The sequence below is a fragment of the Miniopterus schreibersii genome (genome assembly GCF_964146895.1).
Source record: "Miniopterus schreibersii genome assembly, chromosome: 3".
In the NCBI taxonomy this organism is placed as follows: domain Eukaryota; kingdom Metazoa; phylum Chordata; class Mammalia; order Chiroptera; family Miniopteridae; genus Miniopterus; species Miniopterus schreibersii.
In genome coordinates this window covers 5,198,552-5,222,178 of record NC_138103.1, presented here as the reverse complement: position 1 = coordinate 5,222,178, position 23,627 = coordinate 5,198,552, and the positions used below count along the sequence as shown (strand labels likewise).

The 23,627-nt window shown below is 47.0% G+C and overlaps 2 protein-coding genes across 6 annotated transcripts in view; one reads left to right on the top strand and one right to left on the bottom strand.

The window, feature by feature from the left end:
• REXO5 (RNA exonuclease 5) overlaps positions 1-1,161 on the top strand; it is a 31,828-nt gene extending 30,667 nt beyond the window's left edge. For all 4 annotated transcript variants that reach the window (XM_081131517.1, XM_081131519.1, XM_081131518.1 and 1 more), the window contains one exon: positions 690-1,161. In XM_081131517.1, the coding sequence (XP_080987643.1) occupies positions 690-771 (82 nt within the window). In that variant the 3' untranslated portion in view covers positions 772-1,161. The remainder of the gene's footprint in view (positions 1-689) is intronic.
• Positions 1,162-12,650: 11,489 nt separating this feature from the next.
• Positions 12,651-23,627, bottom strand: part of DCUN1D3 (defective in cullin neddylation 1 domain containing 3) — a 32,851-nt gene continuing 21,874 nt past the window's right edge. For both annotated transcript variants that reach the window (XM_081131543.1, XM_081131544.1), the window contains exons 2-3: positions 14,616-15,151; positions 12,651-13,412 (exon numbers count right to left, since the gene is read on the bottom strand). In XM_081131543.1, the coding sequence (XP_080987669.1) occupies positions 12,929-13,412; positions 14,616-15,046 (915 nt within the window). In that variant the 5' untranslated portion in view covers positions 15,047-15,151 and the 3' untranslated portion in view covers positions 12,651-12,928. The remainder of the gene's footprint in view (positions 13,413-14,615; positions 15,152-23,627) is intronic.

Sequence of the window (23,627 nt, the reverse complement as noted above, 5' to 3'; positions counted from 1 at the left end):
AAGGTTGCAGCTTCAGTTCCTGATCAGGGCAAGTAAGGGAGGCAACCAGTCAATCTTTCTTCCCCCTCCTCCCCCCGAAAGATCATTAAAAAAAAGAAAGAGTTTAGACGATGCTGGCCATGTGGTAAGTGCTCCCTCCATATGTTCGCTGTGATCATCTGTAGTCCTCACAAAAGCCCTGTGACGTAGTAATTTAAATGTGTAAGAGTTGCAGAAACTGAGGCTCAGCTTGAGGTCATTCACCTTAGGTTGAGATGTGCCTCGCATCTGTTGACTGAGCTAGGATTTGATTCTAGGCCTCCAGCACTACCAGTATTTTCTTTTTTCTTTCTTTTAATTTATTGATTTTAGAGAGAGAAAAGGGGGAGAGAGAGAGAGACATCAATTTGTTGTTCCACTTATTTGTGCATTTATTGTTTGCTTCTTGCGTGTGGCCTGACCGGAGATTGAACCCACAACCTTGGCGTATTGGGACTACACTAACCAACTGAACTGCCCAACCAGGGCCAGTGTTCTTTCCATTGAACCTGTTTGCAGCAGGCAGCTTTCCATAGCGATTCAGCTGCCCACCCCCACCCCTGCCCCATGGCACACGTACACATACCCCCAGAAGAGCCCTGCCTCCCCTGTGTGTTTCTAACCATTCAACCCTGTGGATGAAACTCGTCTCTGCGCTTCATTCGTTGCAGCACTCACGGATCTCTCCCTGGCCTGGGACTGATGGGAATAAAAAAGGAAGAGGAGAGCATCGCCCCAAATGTGTGTTCCTGAGTCAGCCGCCACCACCACGTCCATTTCCTGTCCCTGTGGGCAATGGCAGAGCATGCGGTCAAGCTGCAGCTTCTCAGTGCAGCACACAGCTTCTGTGGGTGTGCCAGCTAAGGGTTCTGGTCCATTCATATGATGTATACATTTCCTGTTTTATTTTCCATCACCATTTATCCCCTCTATGCGCTCTTCCACCTCCACCCACCCACCTCCCACCTGCAATCGCGACACTTTTGTTCACGAGGGGTTTTTTTTCATTTTTGCTCAATTCCTCCGTTACCCCTACCCCAGCACTCCCCTCACCAGAGCTGTCAGCCTGCTCTCTCTGAGTCTGTCTCTTCTTTGTTAGTTCAGTTTGTTCATTAAATTCCACATGAGTGAAATTATATGCTATTTATCTTTCTCTGACTGGCTTATTTCACTTAGCATAATGCTCTCCAAGTCCATCCATGCTGTTGCAAAGGGTAAAATTCTCTCCCTTTTTACGGCAGAGTACTTTGCCATGGTGTGAATGTCCCACAGCTTTTCTATCCATCATCTGCTGATGGGCACTTGGGCTGTTTCCAGATCTTGGCTATTGTAATAAAGCTGCGATTAACATAGGGGGGCATATATTCTTTCAAATGAGTGTTTCAGGTTTCTTTGGATAAATTCCCAGAAGTGGAATGGCTGTGTCTTAAGGCAGTTCCATTTAAAAACTTTTTTCTTTAATCCTCACTTGAGGATATTTTTTCTATTGATTAGAGAGAGTGGGTGGGAGCGAGGGAGGGGGGGAGACAGAGAGAAACATTGATGTGAGACACACATTGATTGGTTGCTTCCCACATGTGCCCTGACCTGGGCAGTACCAAACCTGCAACCCAGGTACATGCCCTTGACTGGGAACTGAGCCTGTGACCCTTCCATGTGAGGGCCGATGCTCTAACCACTGAGCCCACTGGCCAGAGCCATTTTTAATTTTTTGAGGTACAGTAAACCCTCGATTTTTGCAGACCTCAGTTTAACAGACTTTAGATTTAATGGACAAAATTTCTGGTCTGTATGTCATAGGTGAAAATTAACACCGTTAATTTTAGAATGCTTTTAACGAAGGTTTACTTATAATCAAATTAACAGGTTATTTTTTGTTATTAATTCACTGTTATTTTTAACAAAATTTAGTGAATAGTTCATATGTTTGGGAAAAAACTAGTAATTTTGCCAACATAAATATTACTTATCTACAACTATACATATATAAACCCAAGAGTCACTACTGGTAAACAATTCAGGGAATGATTAGCACGTGATCACACTGCATCGTGCCAGGTGATTGGTTCTGTTGTAGCATGGTGTGACTTTCTGCAGCAGTTTTAACACTTGTAGGCAGATATTCTGATGTGTGTTAAGCCACGCCCCAGCCGTGTGCATTTGTTTACACTCAGTGACAGGTGAATGCACACATTTACTAGGCCTATTCATTATCAATTTAGAATTACAATAATACATATAGAAAACTTTTCTGTGAAATTAAACTTTTCATACATAATTACCCAAATGTGTCTACATAAGTAAAAACAGGTAAACTAATTTGTCAATCTTTTAACATATGCATTGGGAAAACCTACTGTAATATATAATGGACTTTTGGCTTTAACAGACACCCCTCGCCTGAATTAGTCTGTTCTATCGAGATTTTACTGTAACTCCACAGTGGCTGCACCACTCTGCATTCCCACTAACAGTGCACAAGGGTTCCCTTCTCTCCACATGCTCCCCAACATGTTTGATTTGCTGATGGCAGCCATTCTGGCAGATGTGATATCTCATTGTGGTTTTAATTTGCATTTCTGATCAGTGAGATGTTGAGCATCTTTTCATATGTCTCTTGGTCATCTGTCCTCTTTGGAGAGGTGTCTACTCAGGCCTTTTGCCCATTTTTTAATGGATTGTGTGTTCTTTTGGTGGTATTTTTTAAGTCCTTTATAAATTTTGGATATTAACCCCTTATCAGATGTATCATTGGCAAATATGTTCTCCCATACAGTGGGTTCTCTTCATTTTGTTAATCAGGTTTTCTCTTCTGTGCAAAAACTCTTTAGTTTGATGTAGTCCCATTTGTTTTTTATTTTGTTTCCTTGCCTGAAGAGATATATCAGAAAAGATATTGCTATAAATGTCGGAGATTTTAGTGCCTATATTTTCTTCTAGGATTTTTATGGTTCTAAGTCTAACATTTAAGTCTTTAATCCATTTTGAGTTTATTTGTATGTGTGATGTCAGAGGTGGTCTGGTTTGGTTTTTTGCACAGATCTGTCCAATTTCCCCAGCGCCATTTATTGAATAGACTGTCTACCCCATTGTGTGTTCTTGCTTCCTTTGTCAAATATTGACCATATAGGTGTGGGTTTATTTCTGGGCTTTCTAGTCTGTTCCATTGATCTGTGTCTGTTTTTATGCCAGTCCCATGCTGTTCTGATGACTATGGCCTTGTAGTAGTTTGATATCAGCAGCGTGATTCCTCCAACTTTGTTCTTATCTCAAGATCGCTGTTGCTATCCCGGGTCTTTTGTGGTTCCATATATAACGTATAAGTTTTCAATAAATGCCTAAAATTTAAGCATTCCTCATCTAAGACTGCATGAGGGGAGGAAACCCGTTTGTGCTCTTTGCGTGAGAGGGTTGACACACAGCACTGTGGCGGGTGCTCACTCCATGCTGCCCTCCTAGTAAAGGCCACACCCAGGGAAGGAAACAGGAGAAACTTCTGTGGAGAAAACCCAGCCATTGTGCTGTCGTCAGAGTTGTAATATCTGTGAAGTTTCCGTGAGGCAAACCGTTTCCTCACTGACGGCTGTTATGAGATTGAAGGGAAAAGACAGGCCGAGCTGAGAGCCTGGCGGGTCCACCGGGCAGCGGAGAGTCGAAGGCAGGCTCGAGCTTTTTCCCAGCCTGGACGCCCCCCGCCAAGCCCGTCTGGAAATGCGCCTTCCCTGCAGGGAGGCTGCAGTGCTGCCCTTCGCCACCAGGTGCCCCCGTCACGCCAGATCACTCCCTAGGGCCGAAGCCTGGATTTCAGGAAAGCCAGTGCTCTGAAATTTTATGAACGCCCGAACTGTTAACATGCGGGCTTGGAAAGGACATGGGCACAGGCACACAGTTCCAAAACTGACAGATACTGGCTGCCCTCCAAAAAAGGTGACCTAATCTCGGATACAGTACGTGCCACACCAAAACCCTTAGGAAGTGCTCCAAACGCTGGGCCCCAGCAATTCCACGTCTGGAATTCACCCTACAGTAACAGGGCAGTCTCACAAAAACATGTGCGGAGGAAACGTCACAGGCCTATTACAGTGCTCTAGGTGGCGTCTTAGAAAGTCACTTGTGGGTGCACGCCACGCGTGCAACTCGAGGCCTGCGGGGAGCAGCAGTGCACCTCAACTCGGACTGCCCCACTGAATCCGGCTTTCCCACGTGTCTGTTGTACGAACGTGAGTGAGGTGACATCACTGTGCCTGTGATGATGACCCAGACCTCCCAGGACTGCTGTGAAGGGGGGATCGTGCGTTCACGGTACTTGTGTGAAGCATGGAGGGTTAGAGGGGCCCGTTTATGTAGAAGATAATATACAAAAGCATGCATAGGCTTAGGACAAAAAGTGGGCAGACTACATGCCCAAATCAGAACTCTCTCTCTCTGGCTATGGGACTGGCAGATTAGGTTTACCAAATGCTTTTCTGTGTGTAGCACCAATATGTTGCTTTTATAATTAGAAAAAAAATTCTACTCAAAATTAACTGTCAAGGTTGGGCATTTGAGGCAGCGTGAGTCCTTCCCAATGATCTGGCCCCCTGCGAAAGCTGGGAACCAGGAGCAGAGACCGAAGAGCTTGCCTTGGGTTGAGACACTGCTCTGTGAAGGTCCCTATATAGAGGCAGGGTCCCCAGGCCAACCTCCCTGCAAGGCCCCGAGAGCATCCCGAACCGACAGCACTGCTGGACTCCTCCTGCCCAGCTGAGCTCGAGTGGGGAGCCAAGCTGCTCTTTGCCTCTTGAGAATCCAGTGCTGAGAGACAGTGTCTGCCTTTGGATGGGGACAGGCCTGGTGGCACTTCAGCTCTGCTCCTGAGCGAGTCACTTAACCTCGTTTGAGTCCATTTCCTTGGCTGTATAAAATGAGAAAGTCGCTACTTTCAAGTATTGTAAAAATTCAAAGATGCAGTTTGTGGAAATTGACAGAACAGCGTGCTAGGTGAATTCTTTTCCCTCTCTGAGCCTGTTTCCTCACCTTTAAATGGGACATTAGTACCTACTTCATAAATTATGGAGAGCCCACACTGGCAGTAACATTTTACTGAGGACCACACAGCAGATGAGAGCTCCCTTTGCTCCTGGGAAGTCAAGGCCATTTCCTTCTGGATGGGTGGGGCTAGAGGTCCCTTATGGGCCCCCAACTCCAGAACTGCAGAGATGGGACGGGACCACAGGCCTCTGAGGCCTCCGTCTGTACACACTGTTCTTTCGGCCGACACTCCCACCTTTTGGAAGCCAAAGCTGCCAACTTGGTCTCTTGCAAAACACACATTCCATTCATAAGTGCGTTTGTGCATTTTTCCTCCCACACCCTCCTAGACGGCCACGCGGAGCTGCCAAGGCAGCTGCTCGAGGAGCAGCTTCCCATTTGCGGGGAAGGAGCAACTCCAAGGGTCTTTACAGAACTTGATGTCAGCTGTGAACCCCCACACCCTGCCCTGCCTTCTGGGGGCCTCACCCACAGGGGGTTGTTCAGTGCACTTGGCCATGTTCATCTTCCTTTTGCCCCCCTTTTTGTAAATAACCTCTTCCCTATTATAAAGGAAACCTTTTGATGAAGGCTTGAAAAATACAGAAAAGTTAAAATCACGTCTAGTCCTGCCAGAGTCAATGACTGTCACTATTTTACCATTTTCTATCATACTTTTCTATTCAAAAGCAGGGGTGTTTTTAAGAGTAGTCTTTTTATACACGTGCGTGCACACACATGTTTTTATTTTCAGAGAGAGAGAGGGAGGGAGAGAGAGAGAGAGAAACATCAGTGATGAGAGTCATTGACCGGCTGCCTCCTGCACACCCCCTGCTGGGGACCGAGCCCGCAACCTGGGCATGTGCCCTGACCGGGAATCAAACCCTGATCTGGTTCATATAGATTGACGCTCAACCACTGAGCCACGTCGGCCGGGCTGAAGCAGTTTTTAATAGCTGCATAATATGCCAGTATGTTGATGTGTGCCACATTTCTAACAGTTCCTATTGTTGACACTGAAGTTGTTCCTGAGCAATGCTGCCAATTATATCCTTGCACATCACCTTTGGCACATAATGTATCTTAAAAAATTCCTAGAAGTGAAATTACGGGTTAAAGAGTATGCACACTTGAGGGTTTAATTCCAGAAAAGTTTTGAATGGATTTGTTTTAAATATTTGTCAATTGGATAAGCCAAAAAAGTTTTTTGTTATAGGTTTACTTTCTGGGTTTTTTGAATATCCTTTAGATTGGCATCTGCTGTTTTTTCCAGGCGCTTTTTGGCTAATTCTTCAATAAGCTGTCAATATCTTTTGCCCATGATCCTGGTAAGTACTTTTCCAAACTGAATTTTTAAGGTCTTATGGGTTAAGTGTCTATTTGTCAATTATTGTAAAAATGTTTCTAATTGTTTGTTTTAGAAGTTTCTTCTTTTATGATGTCTTCTTTTCCCTTTTTGCTTATGAAGTCCTGATACAGAGATCAATTTAATAACCACTAACAAGTACGTATTTTTTAATGATTTCACTCTGACTTACACCTTTACTCCTCCTGGAATTTATTTTGGCCTGCAGTAACTTTTCCCTAATATTTAGATTCCACCCAATTACCTACCTTTACTTACCCATTAAAAGAAGAAGCCTCCTTTATTATTTAAGTCCACATATACAAGAGCCTGCGTCCATATTTCGTCTGTCTTGTCGTACACTAGAGAAACACTATTTTGTAGCTCTGTATTTTAGTTTACTAGCAATCTCGGTAGGACCTCCCAAAATAAACACAGGCAGGGCCCATAGAGAGTCCCCACCAACATGGGAGACACTATAATTGGATGCTTTGCTGCTGGCAGCACTGCTGCCATATTCCAGTAGGCCTTTCTCAGCACCCCTAAGGGTGGAACTTTAAATAGGAAGAAAGTTAAACCCAGGTAAGCGCCTTACAGCTTTCATAAGTCATCCTCGGCAAGGGAAAGGAAATGGAGAGGTAGCCTGGCTTCCTCCCTTGCCTTTCCTTCCCAGGCAGACTAACCCCTCTGGACTTAGGTCGAAACGCAGAGCCAGAGAATGACTTCCAGAGCCAACCCAGGCATGTGCTCTGGCTGGATTTGAGAGGCGGGATGCGGCCAGTGCTGAGGTGACTCTTCTAGACTCCTCTGGACCCTCGGCACCTCAGTATACCTTTCCTGCTAGAAAAAGTCCATTGCAGTTAGGCTCACCTGGCAATCGCTATGGGGAAGTTGCTTGCCCTTCACTGGACTGAAACTGGCTTTCAGCCATATGTAACCTGCACAGCCCTGTGCCAGCCCGTTGACTCGCTCTGGGCTCTACATGCGCACCTTGCCCTTCACTGTTATTCCCCACACCTCCAAAAGGCCCGGTGGGGTCACGCGCAGAAGACACAACCCAAGAACGGAGTAAGTACATGTTCTGGAGGTTTACTTTTTAAGTGAGGGGAAAAAGATCACCCTCTAGATTTCCTTCCATCCTGCACCTGGAGGAAAAGAAAAACTTCCAGTTCATTGAGAAAACTTTATAACCCTCTTCTTAGCTGGAGATGACAGAGCCATGACTCCCAGGCCCTTTCCAACTGGAAAGAAAAAAGAAAAGCACATCTAATCCCACCACTGGTATTTTTAGGAAAATACCAACATAAGGCTGGCAGTCTTTGGGAAGGCCACTAGGGCCTCCATCAAAGAAGTGAGGTGGCTGGCCAATCACTTCCCTGAATATAAACAATAACTAGATGGAAAATACAATGAAAGGAAGCTAAAGGTCATGAGTAGTCTACCATAATCAGACTTCTATGTAAGCACCACAGTCACCAGGAATCATGTTAGTCTAGGCCTTCCATCCCCCCTAATTGGGCAGAGGGAAGTTGGGCTACAAGAGGGGCAGTGACCTGGGAAAGGTCATGTGTCACCATGCCCGCCCCCTCTCCTATTCTCTGGAATCTCTGCATTACTCACCTGACATCCTTTTGGAAACCTTAAACTTATGTCTTAGGTGCTTTATAAACACTTTCTTTGTAAATCCTAACACTCTGATGGAAATAAGTCTTTTGACTTTACAGATGAGAAAAAGGAAACAGATTTTCACTCCCCTGCCAGAGGTCACACAGCAGTGGCACCTGGCAGCTCGGTTTGTCCCCTTGCCTTAATTGCTGCCAGCCTGACAGAGGTGGAAGTCATCCATGCAGCACAGAGCTTGGATTTATTTTATTCCTCATGAGAATCTGCATCAGTGGCTAAGGTTAGACTCTTCAGGGAATGGCCGGGTGAGGACTCATTTGCTTTTTGCCTAAAGTACGGGGACCCCCAAAGACAATTAAGCTTGGTGAGTGGGAGAGCCTGGGGGCCCTACACTATCCGGAATTCCCAAAGCATAGGAACTGCTATCCCATATCATACTGGAAGAGCCTCCTAGTGGGCAAATCTTGCCCCAGAATAAAGTCACTGGTTTTTGATTTTTTCCAGAATTGTCAATAATCAAGTAAACAAATTTATTAAACCCAACAGCAGGTAACCTTCCAAATAAAAGAACATCAGAAGAAATAATGTAGACAAAGACAAAAACGTGTGTAACAGGTTAATAAAAATATTCGATGGGCCATTTGGAGCGTGTAACAGTGCAGAGAATACAAACAAAAGTATTGACTTCGGTCAACAAGTTTGTACAACCTCGAGAAACACTGAGCACAAACCAAGAGGAATCCACAAAGCTGGAGGGTCACTTGAGTGGTGGACTCATCACCTCAGCGGGGTAAGGCAGGGTACCTGTAAGACCAACTCGCCCAAGCCCCCTCTGCCTACTGCTTCAAATTCCCCCTTTGAAACCTAGAGTCATTCATTAGTGCAACAGGTAAGAGCAATTAATCACAGATCGGGCTGGGACCAGGGTCGGAGGGAAGACACTTCTCCCAGAATAAATGTGTACTAGGGGGAACCCACAGCAGCTCAACGGCTTCCTTTGGCAACATCCAAGATCTGTGTTGGAAGCAGGGAGGGGAGGTGGGAAGTGGAAGGAGGGATGTATGAGCAGCCTGAGCTTCCAGAGGAACAGGGAGGATGTGACGCCCTGGCACCTAATCGGAAGCAGAACCTGATGGTCACGCAAAGCCATCGGAACCACCAGAGCTGAAGCACCCGGCAAGAAGGAAAACACCTGCCGATCCTCACTAACGCAGGCCTAGTCCAGGTTACACTAAAAACATGCTGTAATGACATCGTCCCACAGGAATAACCTGCAGGGAGGGGCTGGGAACCCCCTTGGTGAGTTTCATGTGTCCTCAAAAAGTCCCAGTTACCGCGTGACAAATCTGTACGTCATGACTTCGTAGTCCTTTCAGCTGGAGTCCGTTACCAAGATGGTTACATCCTCACTAACCAGAGACGCAAGGGCAACGGAAACACAGGCAACTAGCAAAACCAGCCCGGCAGCGGCGTCCCCCAGCCCTCGCCTCATCACTGTACAACTGGGTCTACTTTCGGGCTTCCTCGCATGAAGACCACTTTCACTGTGGCACACCAAACCAGTCCTAAAGACAGATCTGCTTTGGTTTTAGACCCAAGTCCTTACCCCAGTAATTTCCCACCCATTTAACACAATTTGGTCTAGTCTAATAGGTGAGGCCACTGCTTGAACTGTGGAGTCCAACACCCTGCAGGCTCCAGCTCCTGGGAGACCAGCGCTGCTTCAAAGAACAACTAATACTGTGTGGCTTAAGCCTTTTAACATTGAAAACAATGCCTTGTACATTTTCAATTGGACTGGAGCTTGGCTGAAATTTGGATCTTCACCCAGCTCTAGATTTTTTCTTATCGGATTCGGTACAGAGGCTTGGAACCAACTCAAATGTGGGCACATCTGGCAGGGATGGGGGGGCACTGCTGAGGCAGCCAGCTGAAGCCTAGCGAAGTGTCATTACAGGAGGCAGGGTTAAGAATGATACATTCAAATTTTGCAGGGATGGGGGAAGAGCAACTCAATGAGGCAGCACCACCGCATCCAGCTTTCTCATAAATCGCTAAAGAAACAGCACAGAAGCTCACAAAGCTGTCTGCCAACACATTAATTCAGTTTGCCTAGTTTCAAAATGGCATCCGCATCCTGCCCTCTCCGCACCACCCACTGTTCACGGGAAGGGTGCCCTGGCTGAGCGGAGGGGCCTGCACTTGGCTTCTTCCACACCATTCCTGCTCATTAAGTTACGAACCTATTTCTAGGGTAAGAGAAACAGGGATGTTTCATTTCCCAGAAGCATAACTGAAACCCCTACTCACCCACCCAGCATGGAAGGAAAACTGCTTTCCTGCGGTCATGAGGATGTCGGGCACTGGCCCAGAGCTACTACAGAATGCCTTGCACCAGGGACTCCAACTTGGAAGGAACTTGGAAGTTCCTCTCTGACTGCTCCCTTTTCAGGTCTCTCATTTGCATTTCTGTAACAACTATATCATTAAAAATATAAGCAAAAATAATTTTAAAAAATGGTTCTTCTGTGGGCCTGGGGATGGAATCAGCTCCTCCCAAGTCCTCAGGATCCTTAGGGCCTCCTTCTTTTGTGCACTTCTCTCTGTACTTCTCTGATCTGAGACAGAAGGAGCCTTACCTGGCTAGGAACAGCCTGCCTCGACCTCTACCCAATTCAGAATTGGGAAAAACGGGGGGCGCTGCAGACTGGTTGGATGAGGTGGCCTCTTTAAGAACTCAGTTTGGGTACCCTGACTACAACTGAACCCACAGAACCAGCTGGGATCCCTACAAACTCTTTATACAAGGATCTTGTGTCATAGGCTAAACAAAGCCAGACACCTGGCCTTAGACCCTCCCCTCTCCAGCTTTCCAGCAGTACTGCTGACCTGCTGTGGCTGACCAGAAAGTTCCCCACCCGCCCCTCTAAAAGGGCAACTGTCAGGTTTAGGATTAAAAATATCAAACTCCAATTACATTCTCCACATCAATGTCAATTTCAAAAAACCCCTTAAATAACCATGGCAGAAACCCCTTAAATAACCATCTCTGTAAAGACGGGGGTCCGAATCCATATGGCTAGTAAAGAAACTCAAAATAAGCATTCCTGCCCAGGCTAAGGAACACTCCTGGGAGGGAGACGGGGGCAGTTAGGGAGGAAACTCCAAATGCTCAATGGACAAACTCTCGTTACCTCAAAGTATAAGTATTTTTATAAGTTTTTATTTAAAAGATTCCCTTTTCAATCTGTTCCAAAGTGTTGGAAGCTGAACTGTACAAGTGCCTGCCACCCACCCTTTCAGTACAGTTTTTTAAGGGCATTTTTGTAAGTGGAAAAATAACAAGAGGACCCTCTACTGAAACGAGGTAGGACCAGAGTCAGCTCCTGTGTGGCAGTTTGTCCAACGCTGGCCTCATGGAGCGAGCACGCAGAGGAGTCTGGGGAACTGGCCCTCCCTCTTGTGAGGAAAGAGCTGAGAAAATTCATCTTCTCTTTAGTGAAAATGGTCCAAACTCAGATTCAAAAGCCTCCACCCTGACGTTCCCTGGCACTCTCCTTATGCTTTACGTACTGAAGGCAGCGACCTCCTCTATGGCCAGTTTTAGCAGGCAAATGGGAATATAGATACATATACGTGTACATATATATTTTATATAGGTAAAATATATACATATCTTATATATGTATATATACATATTTGGGGGAGGGGAAGGAGAAGAGGGTCATGTAAACCTAAACAGCCATCACATTACCCCAGATGAGCCCGACATTAACACAGATAATAAATAACGCCTGGGGGTAAGTGACAACATGGGTGCAGCAAGAAGGGAAAGGGCACACATTTAACTATTAAATACGTTTCTATGTTTGTTTGGCAGAGTTCAGGTCAGCCCCAGGCCTCTGCACTTGCCAGACAAGTAAGCTGACGATACTGAAACATTTTTAAGAAAGTATTCAAGCAGAGCTCCATACCACAGTTTTCCTTCATGCCCGGTGGCCGCCAGGCAGTTCCCGACCACCAGGAACAGAAACTTTGGCTCCGAGGCAAATGAAAAAAACAACAACAACTGTATCTCCACTTAGAACATGAAAATACAGAAAATTCATCACAAAACAAAACAAAAAAGCCTATCAACATCTACTTCCAGCAAAACTGAGGTAGCACTGCTTTCTCTGCACTCAAGGCTGAGTGGCCGTCAGGGCGGTGCTCGAACACTGCTCGCTTGGCTGGCAGGTGCCGGTGCTGGTGCGTAAACTCAACATGAAATGCAATGGGTCACAAAGGAATGAGCAAGTGCAGGGAGAAGGGTTTCAGATAAATCAGCTTAAAGGGGTTGTCACCAGACAACAGACACTCTTGGCTGGCCCTGGCTCTCCAAGAGCTTTAACTCACCTGGGAATTAATGCAATGTGGTTAACAGTTAACAGTGCTAGTCAACTCCGTGTAAATCTTTAAAAATAATTATCACAACCTCAATTCAGCCATGTAAACAGCACTACACACAGTACAGACCTGCCCTGAAAAACAATATGCACAAGTGAGATCTGGCACTGATGTTTGTAACCTTACCTCAGCCTGACCACCCAGTCCCCACCCTGCTCTGCACCCTCCCCCACAAAAATCTATTTGTGCAAGAAATGGCAGGCTTATTCTATCTGAAGGCTTTAAAAAAAAAAAAAAAAAAAAAGATACATAACATGTAGCCAAGTTCAAATATTTTGGGGGACCCCCCCAAAAGAAATAACCAAAATAACCAAAAAAGTGGAGAAAGTGCCTAAAACATGATACAGCATTTTAGAGCCCTTTCAGATACAAGGCAGAGAAAGGTGTAAAGTAGAAAATATCCGGATCTTCGGTAATTTCCAGAAAGGTCCAATTCCTTGGGTGGCTCAGGGCAGCGCAGCCCCTCGCAGCCCCTGGCACAGAGCACTAAGTCTGCTCCTGGGGACACAAGCCCAAGGGCCCTGAGCTGCGTGCACCTCCTCCAGCCCCTTCTCTCTTCCTCCGCTCCATCTCCCACTCCACAAAGGTATCGAAGAGGCTCGGCCAGGCCTCATCTTCGCTGTAGTTGCTGAGGTCGGGGCCAATCACCTGAGTGAAGTTAAGGAACATGTTCCAAGTGTCCCGGGAGATGCCTTTGATCCCCGAGGGGTTCTCTGTTAGGAAGTGTAGCCACTGGTCCAACACTGGTGGATTGTTCTGGGTAAAGACTAGCCTCCACAGGGCAATGGCTATTTCCCGATGCAGTGACCGCTGCCCTTCTTCAGAGTCCAGGCCAAACTGAAATGTAAACCGGTACAGATCCTTGAACTTGTCCTCTTGCCTGGCTTCTGTTAAGAGGCTAGGGAACCGTGCACAGATCCCATCAATGCTGTCTGCACTTATTGCTTTGCAGCCATCAAAAAACTCCTTCCTGCAACAGGAAGTAAGGGCACAATTAATCCCTGTAAACAAGAATCATTTCCTGTGAGGCAACACAGTGTAGTGACTGGCACCATGGCTCTGAAGCTGGGAGGCCTGGGTGTGAATTCCGACTCCTCCACTAGGGAGTTCTTTTTCCCACCTGTGAAATGCTGAGAGCCATATTACTTCACAAGGTTTGGGTGAGGACAAGTTAATATATGCCAACTGCTTCTAACAGAGCCTGGCACATGGCAGGCGGCTGATAATGGCCTATTCATTTATTCATCTTCCCAAAGTTGAATGCCAGCTCCATGCCCTGTTTCCCATTCTGCAATAGTGACCAAGTTTCAGACTCTCCTCCCAGAGAGGGCCCTTCCTGCTCTGATTCTCCGCAGCTTGTGTTTGGAATATTCTTGGTGACTGTCAAGGGACATTTCTAGAGCTAAAGATTCTGGATGAACCTGTGTAACTCCCATCAGTGATCAAAGTTCTATTATTAAAAAACGAAAATTGTGTATGTATTCTGAACATCTGTATAACGCTTTCAGCTCAGTGGGCTCTCACACTGATCATCTTCTCAGAGACTGCTGTATCCACTAAAGATAGAAGGCCTCTGAGGTCTGCTAGGTACCCTACCCAGGGGCTGGAAATTATAGGAGGGGTTCTCAAAGTAAATTCTTATCACCCAGCATTCTGCAAACCGCACCTTGGGGTAATCCTGCTATGCCCTCACCCACAAACCACCCCTATAGGGATGTGACCGTGACAATGTGTCCACCTACTACTTGATAACGGGGCCAGCTGGGGCACTGTGTGGAGAGCTAGAAGGGGCAACTTACCTCATGCAGTGACAGGCATATCCCAGAGGCAATCACTCTGCAGGCACTCCCAGTGCCTGGCACATGCAGGTGCACAGCAAGTATTGAGGAAGTGAGTGACTGACAAGTAGGGAGTGAAGTGTCTGAAGCAGCAGTGAGGCTGGGCAGCAATGTGGCAACAAGGCTCAGCACAAATTATGCCTCGTTTAACTTCAGGCAGGGAGGGTAGGTGCTCAGTTATTCAGAGGCTGAATAGCTTTAGAGAAATTTGACAGAAAAAGAAAACAAGACTTACCCAAACCCTATGAAGCCAACCCAGTTCTATCCTAGCTGGGCACCACTGCCCAATGGTGCTCTTTCCACTTCTACTCACCTGGAAAGTATTTATAACTAACCTGGTGAACTTGCACATGGTAGCAGCCTGGAACTTCCAAGCCAAGAGCAGCACTCGAAATTCCGTGGGGTCAACACATAGGTCATTGCAAAAGCGCTCCATGCCTTCCTCCAAAATGGCATCCTCCCGCTCGTCCTTGTAGCGCCTGAACAGTTCTTCCAACCTCTGCAAGGAAGACTCCTCGGCATTGGACTTGGGCTCCCTCCCAGCATCTCCCGAGGACGTCGGCAGCTGGCAGGCCTCAGTGGCAGCCTCTGCCTTCTTGGTCCCATTGACAAGGATGTCCCCGCCCGGCTTGCCACAGGCTGGCGGCTGCTCCTCGCGATGGCCTGCACCTCGCCTGTTGTGAGACTTGCTGTTGGGGTCACGGTCTCCATTCTTGCTGCCCAGGGTTGATGAGGGATTCTTGCACTTGGTGACACACTGGCCCATGGTACTGGTGGCCTGGCCTCTAGAGTGCTCCCCTCTGGATCAGATGCCCTCGCTGCCACTGGCCCTTGAATCTCAACATGCCATCAGCCAGAGGAGCCAGCCAACCTGGAAGGAAATGAGAGAGCAGTCACCGCTGGAAAGAGAGACAGGATATGCAAGCTCCCCTCCAGGGACTGGACTGCATACTGAGCCAACCATGAACCAGGAGAGATACTCCAAGTTCATCACCACCTCTCTTGTAAGCCAGCTCTATACTTACCTTCACCTTGGAAATGCAGTGGCTAGAGCACATATGGAGAACCAATAAAGAAAATTCCTAAAATTCTTACTGCAACCTGGTTTACAAAGAGGTGATTCATGTGCAGAATGCATCAAGGAAAACTACAGTTTTGGCAGAAATATTCAACAGGAACTGTGTCTTGCCAACTGGCCATCACTTAAGAAAATTAGTTGGATTCGAGTTAAGTCAGAAGGTACACATAAAAGGTTCATCTTCTGTTCTCTACTATCAAAATTCTCCAATTTCCTTTTCAAGTAGGGAGAAGGGGTGGCCACACCCAAAACAACTATCAGTTTCATAGTGGACCAAAGACGAGGTAAAGGACTTTCACAGTTAAGACTACAAGCAGAGTCCTAGCCAAACAGTGTAGAAGAATTTGTCTCTGGTCTCCCAAGTCCTTTCTGGGGCTCTCCCACAGAGCACGCGAAACGCCCTTTCTCCACCAAGCATGTAGTCCACGTCAAGGCTCCCAGGCCCCACCACTGGTCCTCTGCAAGGTGGCATGTACACAGAATGAAGCCCAGTTCACACTAAATGTGAATGTCCTATAGGCCTGCAGGCTAAGTGCTCCAAGAGGGTGTCTGCACCTTAAAGGGAGGGCTGATCTACCTGAATCCAGTCTCTCAATGGGACGATAACTGCTACATGAAAAAAAGAAGTCTGCATTGAAACATAAACTCACCATGGTGGCTTATTACTTATGTAATTAAAACGTGTTTTTAAAGAACTGCTAACCCGGCCGGGCGTGGCTCAGCGGTTGAGCATCGACATAGGATCCAGGCAATCGGGGTTCGATTCCCGGTCAGGGCACGTGCCCAGGTTGTGGGCTCAATCAATGACTCTCTCATCATTGATGTTTCTGCCTCTCTCTCTCCCCCTCTCCTTTCCTCTCTCTGAAATCAATAAAGATATATTTTTTTAAAAAAACATTAAATAAATAAATAAATAAATAACTGCTAGAAATTTCTGGGCCAGGAGTGAGGTGATTTCTCTGAAGACCTTGTCTACTCAGGACTCTCTAATTCTTACTTTCAACTAGTCCACTAGAAGACAGTCCCTGACTTAATGATGGTTCAACTTACCGTGCAAAGCACTGTGTGTAATAAATTATGTGAGACAGCACTTTATTATAAGATAGGCTTTGTATTAGAGGACTTTGTAGGCTAATGTAAGTGTTCTGAGCACATTCAAGGTAGGCGAGGCTAAGCTAGGATGCCTGGGAAGTGAGGTGTATTAAATGCATTCTGACTTAACGATATTTTTGGCTTACGATGGTCTTATCCGGACATAACCCATCGTAAGTGCAGGAGCATCTGTACCTGTAAAATTTTACCACTTGCTACAATAGTTGTAGCCACTGAAGTTACAGTGTTCACAAAGTATGACAAGCAAAGCCAAGCAGGAAGTATCAGTGCCACTCCTCCCCAGCTCAAGGAAGCTTTCATGGACCTTCATAATCCAAATTCAAAGCTCTTAGGAGACTGGCAGTGGGGCAGAGGGAGCTTTTTACAGAAGGCTGGAGCTCTGAACTTTATGGAAAGAACTTTAGCTTCCTCCAAACAGTGCCGGGGTAAATTCAGTGTTATTTTCTAAAGGCATTCTAAGGTAAATCAGGGTGTACACATTTAAAATGAAGACCAGATTATTCCTGTAGTTATTGGAGGCTCGCCGTGTCAGGGTGTGTCCCATTTTCCATCCTCAAAGAGAACAAATGAACAGAGACATGTCTGTACATGCCCTCTAACGCCTCAGTTTCACTTCAGCTTCAAAAACACATGGAAACCCTGATAAGGGTTTTTGGTGAGGAAAAGGACAGACCCTCAGAAATATTTTTAATTCTTTTTATGCTTTAAGAAGAGTATAGCTACTAAGACATAAGCACAGCCTATTAAAAATTTAAAAGGGAAAGGATTAATTCTTAGAAGGCCCACATACAAGGGAAGCAACTGTTCGAGCTGAATTCTTTCAAAATAAGCAGGACTATACCATGTGGAGGGTCTGGTTTCCAGATTTGTGTTCCTAAAGACTAGAGCAAGGAAAGAAACAAAAGGCCCAAACTTACACACACCCCACATGCTCTCAGACTGGCAGCTCTAATTCCCCGGAGCACTGACTCACCAGGGTTTGCTGCTCAGCTCCTGCTGCTGAGGGAGACCCAGGTACCAAGCAGGCTGAGAGGATTTCCTGGCCTCCATCTGACCTGCCTACTCCAGGACACTCACCCCACCCCCACCAGACAGATGCAGCATTGTACCAGCTTCCTCCAGACCCTGGCGCCAGGCCTTCAGGTAGGGAGGGGTAAAACAGGTGGGCCTCCTAAGGAGGCCTCAAACCCACTTACCCACCCAGCCCTCCACGTTAAGAGCATCTTTGATAATCTGACACAGCAGAACCAGCTGAAACCTGAAGGCTTTTAACCTGCTGAACAGATGAGGGAAAGGAGGGGAAAATCAATTTAGCCAGATGATCAATCAGCAACTGCCAGCATCACATCCCTGTCTTCCATTCTGGTCCCATCTTTGAAACACCCCCGCTCTGGCTGAGTGGGGAGGCAAGTGGTAGGCTCAAGCCAGAAGAAAATATTTTCAGAGCTGATGATGAGGGCAACCCCCCCACCCAATTATTCAATGTGTCTACCTTTCTTCAGGAAATAATTCTGCTCCCAGAGCTTAACCCAGGCTCAATCACGGTGCCCAGCCCTGTGTCCCTGGCTGGCCACACTTCCTTTGAGCGTTTTAAAGTTGAAATTTTCCCTGGACCCACTAGCTGTTGGCTAATAGCTAATAATAGCAGTTATCCATTACTGAACACTGGATATCGTGCCAGGGACTATGCTAAGCAAGCACTTTATGGACATTAAAACTCATATACCCTCACCACAACCACATTTAAAGACAGGAAAACTGAGGCGCAAAGCAAATTACCCAAGATCACAAACACAGAACCTGTATGTCTGGCTTGAGAAACCATGACCCTTACCACCAGGCTATACTGCGGAGCCCACCTGTATCAGTTGCACCTAGGGAAAGCCCACCAACAGATGGGTCCAGAGCTCTGGAGTGCTACCAAAGCAATCCCAGAGCACAAGTTTTTCCATCAACCAGCCAGCCACTGCAAACAGAACATGTGGTCTGTGCCGTGCTCAAGAACAGTGTCCTACCCACTGCTCTCTCCCAGGCGAGCCCTGCCAGATGCCCCTGGGCTGACCCTTCCCAGAGGTAGTGACTAGAGTGAGTCCAGAGGCCCCACCCTGTGGTGTTTCAACCCACCAGCACGGCTCAGAGCTCCAGCTCTGAGACCAAAGCCCAGCTCTGCCACCAGTTGCTTGACCCTGATCGAAACCTGAGTTTCCTCAACCTGCAAAACGTTATCTGCCTCACTGTAAGGAAATGCAGACAAAGAGTACCTGTCATACACTGCCTCCTTCCCCCTGCAAACACTTGATATGACAGCTATTAATAGCCAAGGAGTATCTGGTTACCCTAACAGAAGCCCTGGCTTGTCCCACCTGAACAACAGGCTCCATCCAGGCTCCTGCTTCTCCAGGCTCAGCCAGGACACCTACCCCTGCCTTGACTCATACGCCTGGGTCTTGCTCAAAAACAGTCTCTCGAACCACAGCACCGACCCTGCTCAAAGGCACCACTGCTCAGAAATACCTGGGGAATCAGGTTCTCCATAGAGTAAGACACAGTAGGTATGTGCTATGCCCTGTGAACATTCTGATGGTGGTCACCCCTGGCCAGTGGGGCAAGCTTCCAGCCAGTTCTAGATTCTTTCCCTTTCCACTTAGTCCCAGCTCTGTGGCATTCCTAGCTACTCGTTTATATTCATTTACTGGCACTGCCTCCCTAGTCAGCCTCCTGCTAAGTCTCTGTAGTGGACAGTCTGGGCACCTGCAGCGTCAGGTGCATCAGTAACAGCATCACCATTAATGAAGACCGCTCTGCATGCTAGTACATTATAACAGATCCGCGTAAATGTAGCTCTGGGAAGTCATTAATCCACTTCATAGGAAAAGGAATGGAGGTGCCCGGTTCAAGGAGCTCCCAAGGGAGGACAGGAGAGAATCAGGAGGTGAGCTCTGGGGGGCAGAGACCTGGGGCTGAGCCATGGGGGTGAAACCAGCTGTGTGGCTGTCAGCAGGTAACTTTAAAATTGGACAGCTGAGCCGCAAGGACTGGTGGGTAGAGTAAATGAGATAATCCATGTAAAATGCTCTGCCCAATACCTGGCTCATAGAAAGTACTCAGCAAATGTTAGCCTTTATTACAGTTAACACAGAAAAAGTCAATGACAGGGTCCAGCCTCCTCATAGAACAGCGCCCTTTTCTGTAGCTGTCTGGCCCTGCAGGGCAGGGCAAGTAAGCAGGACTCCTCAGGTGCCTGCGGCAGCTCTCCTGTTCTCACAGTAATGACTGCTCCCTGCTTCCACTAACTGGCAACAATGAGCTGAATGGGACAAGGAAGAGCTGGGAAAAAGGAAAGGCAGAAAGAACTAAAAAACCCACCAGGAAGCCTACCTGCAGACACAGTTGTAGCGTGGGGTTTACCTGAAAGATGGAAGACAGTAACTGCTCAGCCTATGCTGGACCAAGATCAGCCTCCAGGTTTTCTCCTTCAATCTCAGCTCCAGCTGCTCCTCCCTCCCTCCCTGTACAACAGCTTCCAGCCTCCCTCCTCCCCTGGGCCAGCCCTGGCTGCTGTTCCTGGTGATGGGCTTGGCTGCCTGCCTAGCCCCAGGCCTGGAGCTGGCACTGCTGGGCCGAGGGTAGTCCCAGACCGTGGTCCCTGTGGATGCTTTGGCCCAAAGAGGAATTAGGAAGCTGCTTCTGTCTCTTAGGCAGTCCATGCAGTAACAATCAGGCTAGTCCCTGTCTCCTAGGACTTACTGTCTACTACTAAGACAGGATTGCCTCTTAGGGAACTGAACACTCATGAAGGGCTAAGCCACACAAAGACGCAGTGCGAGTGGTGACAGGAAAAGAAGAGATGAGTGTGAACTGCTGTTGAGGAACGAGGGGTGGAGGGACTGCGGAGGAGGAACTAAGAGCTGTGGGACATGGGCTGCACGCTTCACACACCCTCACCTCACAACCCCAAGACGGTCAGAGCTTTCCCACATTGGGAAACAGGTTTCTTCACTACTGGGCAGACTCCAGGGCCGCCCCACGGAAAGGTTTTGCAGAGAAGAGTGTCCTGCTCTGGTCCTTCAATGACAGGAGCATGAAGTGGAAAGAGGAGGCAAAGGATCCATCTGGCTAGCCACGATGAGAGGAGGTTTTAAAATATGTATTGACAGCAGTATCTTTTAAATTACACATATGCACTGAAGGGACTGACAGATTGTCATATTTAACCCACTACAACAGGATCAGGAAGAGAATATAATCTTCATTTTTACAAAAGGGGAAACAGAATAGAGACGGAGGGGTTTGGCAGGAGGTCGTATAGCCGGTCTATGAAGGAAAAGGGATTCCAATCCAGGCGCCTGATTCTAGCCACTCCACATCACCAGCCTCACTCGTTCTCTGCCTGCTGTGATGTGTGCCAGGATATATCTTTCCTCTAAGGAGATGACAATGGCCCAGAAGAAAAGATACCTTATCAACACCTAGGTGTTCTCCAGAGGTACTGAGTGAACCCCAGGAAGCCTTCAGCTCCGGTGTGGGATTGCCCTGAGCAATGTGTATCCATGAACAAGTCACTTAACCTTTATGAGTGTCTAGGATCCCAACATTAAAATAAGGGCTCTGGACTAGTCCTTTCAAGTCTAATACTGTGGGACTACCTTCACTTTCTGGTACCCAAAGAGACTGAAGTTCTAAATTTCCCTGCCTTCTGAGGACAGGCACTTTCCTCTCGCACTTCTGCCCAAGCCCATCAGAGCCAAGGGAAAATAAGGTAAGAACCTAAGGGAAGCGAAAGCAGGGCTACGCCAAGCTGAACAAGGAGTGAAAGATTGCCCTGTTGTCCCAGCCTCTCCTCTCTCCCCTTAATCTTCTTAGTCTGATCTCTGCAGGGTCAACACTGGGCTCTGACATAGGGGAAACAGACCAGAGCGAGCTGGCTCACTGCTGCAGCTGGCTGGGTCAGGAAGCCCGAAGTCCACTCAGAGGAATGCTACGTTGGCTGCTGATGGGGAGCCTGTCGCCTAAGAAGCAGCCTTGGTGAAATGAGCAGCTAAAATCCAGGAGGCAAATGCTGGCACCAAACACCAGTGTCAGCAAAGCACTTGAGATCTACTCTGAGGATTCCTTGAGAGAAGGGGCTGATCCAATCTACCCTTCTCATTCTGTTCCTACCTAGAGTCTATTCAGAAGCTGCAGCCACTGAGGAACGCTGGCATTTCTACATATTAGCAACAAGAAACTTATCCTTCCAACTTCCAACTAAATAGTTGGTAGAGCTAGTCGGGTGCATATTTTATTTCTTACTTTATTTATCTGCCAAACACTCAAAGGCCAGAGAACATGAATTCCTCAGACAGCTCTTCTCCAGCTGCCAGGGGCTGAAGTGGCTGCACAGCAAAAGCCATCCCTCTGGGGAGTCTCAAAGCAAGACCAGAAGAGCAGAGCCCCTTGATCTCACTGGCAGCTGCAGATGCTGAACAACCAGAGAAAAGGCTGGGAATGGGTGGTCCATTTGTAAGTTACTTCCTAGAAAGTAAATTTGCAAAAGTAACGATGAGGAAAGACTGAGTGAGTCCTTTAAATGCAGTGGCCTGCTGTCACCTGGAACTTGGGACTTACAAGATCACCTGTGGAGATTAGGTCTTACCCAGCAAAGGAGACCTATATGCTGCTGTTTTCATGCTTCTAAAAGGCTTTTTGTCCTGAAATGTACTGCAGCAGCAAGCTAAGACAGCACCTGTAGTCAGGGTTAGTAGAATACATGACTTTCTACATCAACCAATCTCAAAAGTACAAAAGAAAAGAGAACGGGGAGGGGAGGGGAGGGGAGGGGAGGGGAATAATTTTTAGAAGAAAATAAACCAATTGGTTATATTTCTGTAAAATAAGACCAGCCAGGTTTGCACAAAGTAATTTTTCTTTTCTTTTTAACGTGTTCTTACTGTTCCTTACCTGCATAATTCAAATATACTAATAACAATGTATGTCCAGTTGAGGCCTGAGGACTGCAGCCAGTGTGGGCTGGCTAGAACAAGTACTGCTTGCCAAATACAACCAAGCCAACACACATGTGCTATAAAGTTTCCAAATACCAAATCATAAAGCCTTTTTGGTCTCTGGGCTCCAGAGCTGAGTTACATGATTAATCAATCCCACATGACTCCAAATAACCCACAAAGGGTCACATAACCTCACTGACCCGCATTTGGAATATTTTTTGCTTTCACACTACCCACTTCTGTGCAGACAGCACCACTTAGGGCACCAGAGTTTTAGGCTGGCCACTCCTTTTGCTTCTTTACCATCCTTTTGGGTTCCTTTCCTTGCTTAAAACTGGAGGGCTGTACTGGATTTGTGCGCAATGCATTGTAATAGAAACAGCATGCCTGTTACACTCTGCATCTCTGGTTTGATGCCTGAAGCTGTCTTCTGACCCAGCAGATGGCAGCCCTGGGCCTAAGGGAAGGTATACCACTGATCAGGCACAAACTCCTACTTCCAGTTGGTGTATGGATACCAGCCACCTGGGTTGTGATGATCAGTCCTCAAACACCCAACTACCACATCAACTGTCCGCTTTCTAGTCACCTTCTCAGGAATTCAGTTGTCAGCAACTGACTGAAAAACAGTTAACTGGACACGACACTTGGTTTTTGCATCTACGTCAAAGAAAGACAAGAAAGAAAATTGTTAAATGAGTAAAAGGAGGAGAAAGGAACTCAATACAGAGATGACAAGTACTCAGGGTCACCACAAAGTAATTCAATCTCTTAAATGTTTGCTAATTCTTTAAGAAAAACATCCAAATCCATTAAGGCACATCGACCAGTTTCTTTCTAGAGGGCCATGATGGAAGCTGGCTAATGCACAGTCGGCAGGAAGAGGAAGGGGGACAGAAGACAGACCTGTGCAATCAGAGAATACGTTTTCAACCACACCAGCAAGCTGGTCAGAGACGGGAGGCCACTACAGCTTTCTCTCCTGCTGCCAAATCCGAAAGCATTCCATAGTTATTCCGTCAAGTTTAGAAAATACAAAGCATAAAGAAAAGAAAGTCCCCTATATCCCACCACTCAAAACTGGCATTTGGGAATCTATCCATGCAGTCTCTTCTATGAGCATACGTGGATGGCACACAGATGTCCATTCTTTTTTTTTTTTTAACCCT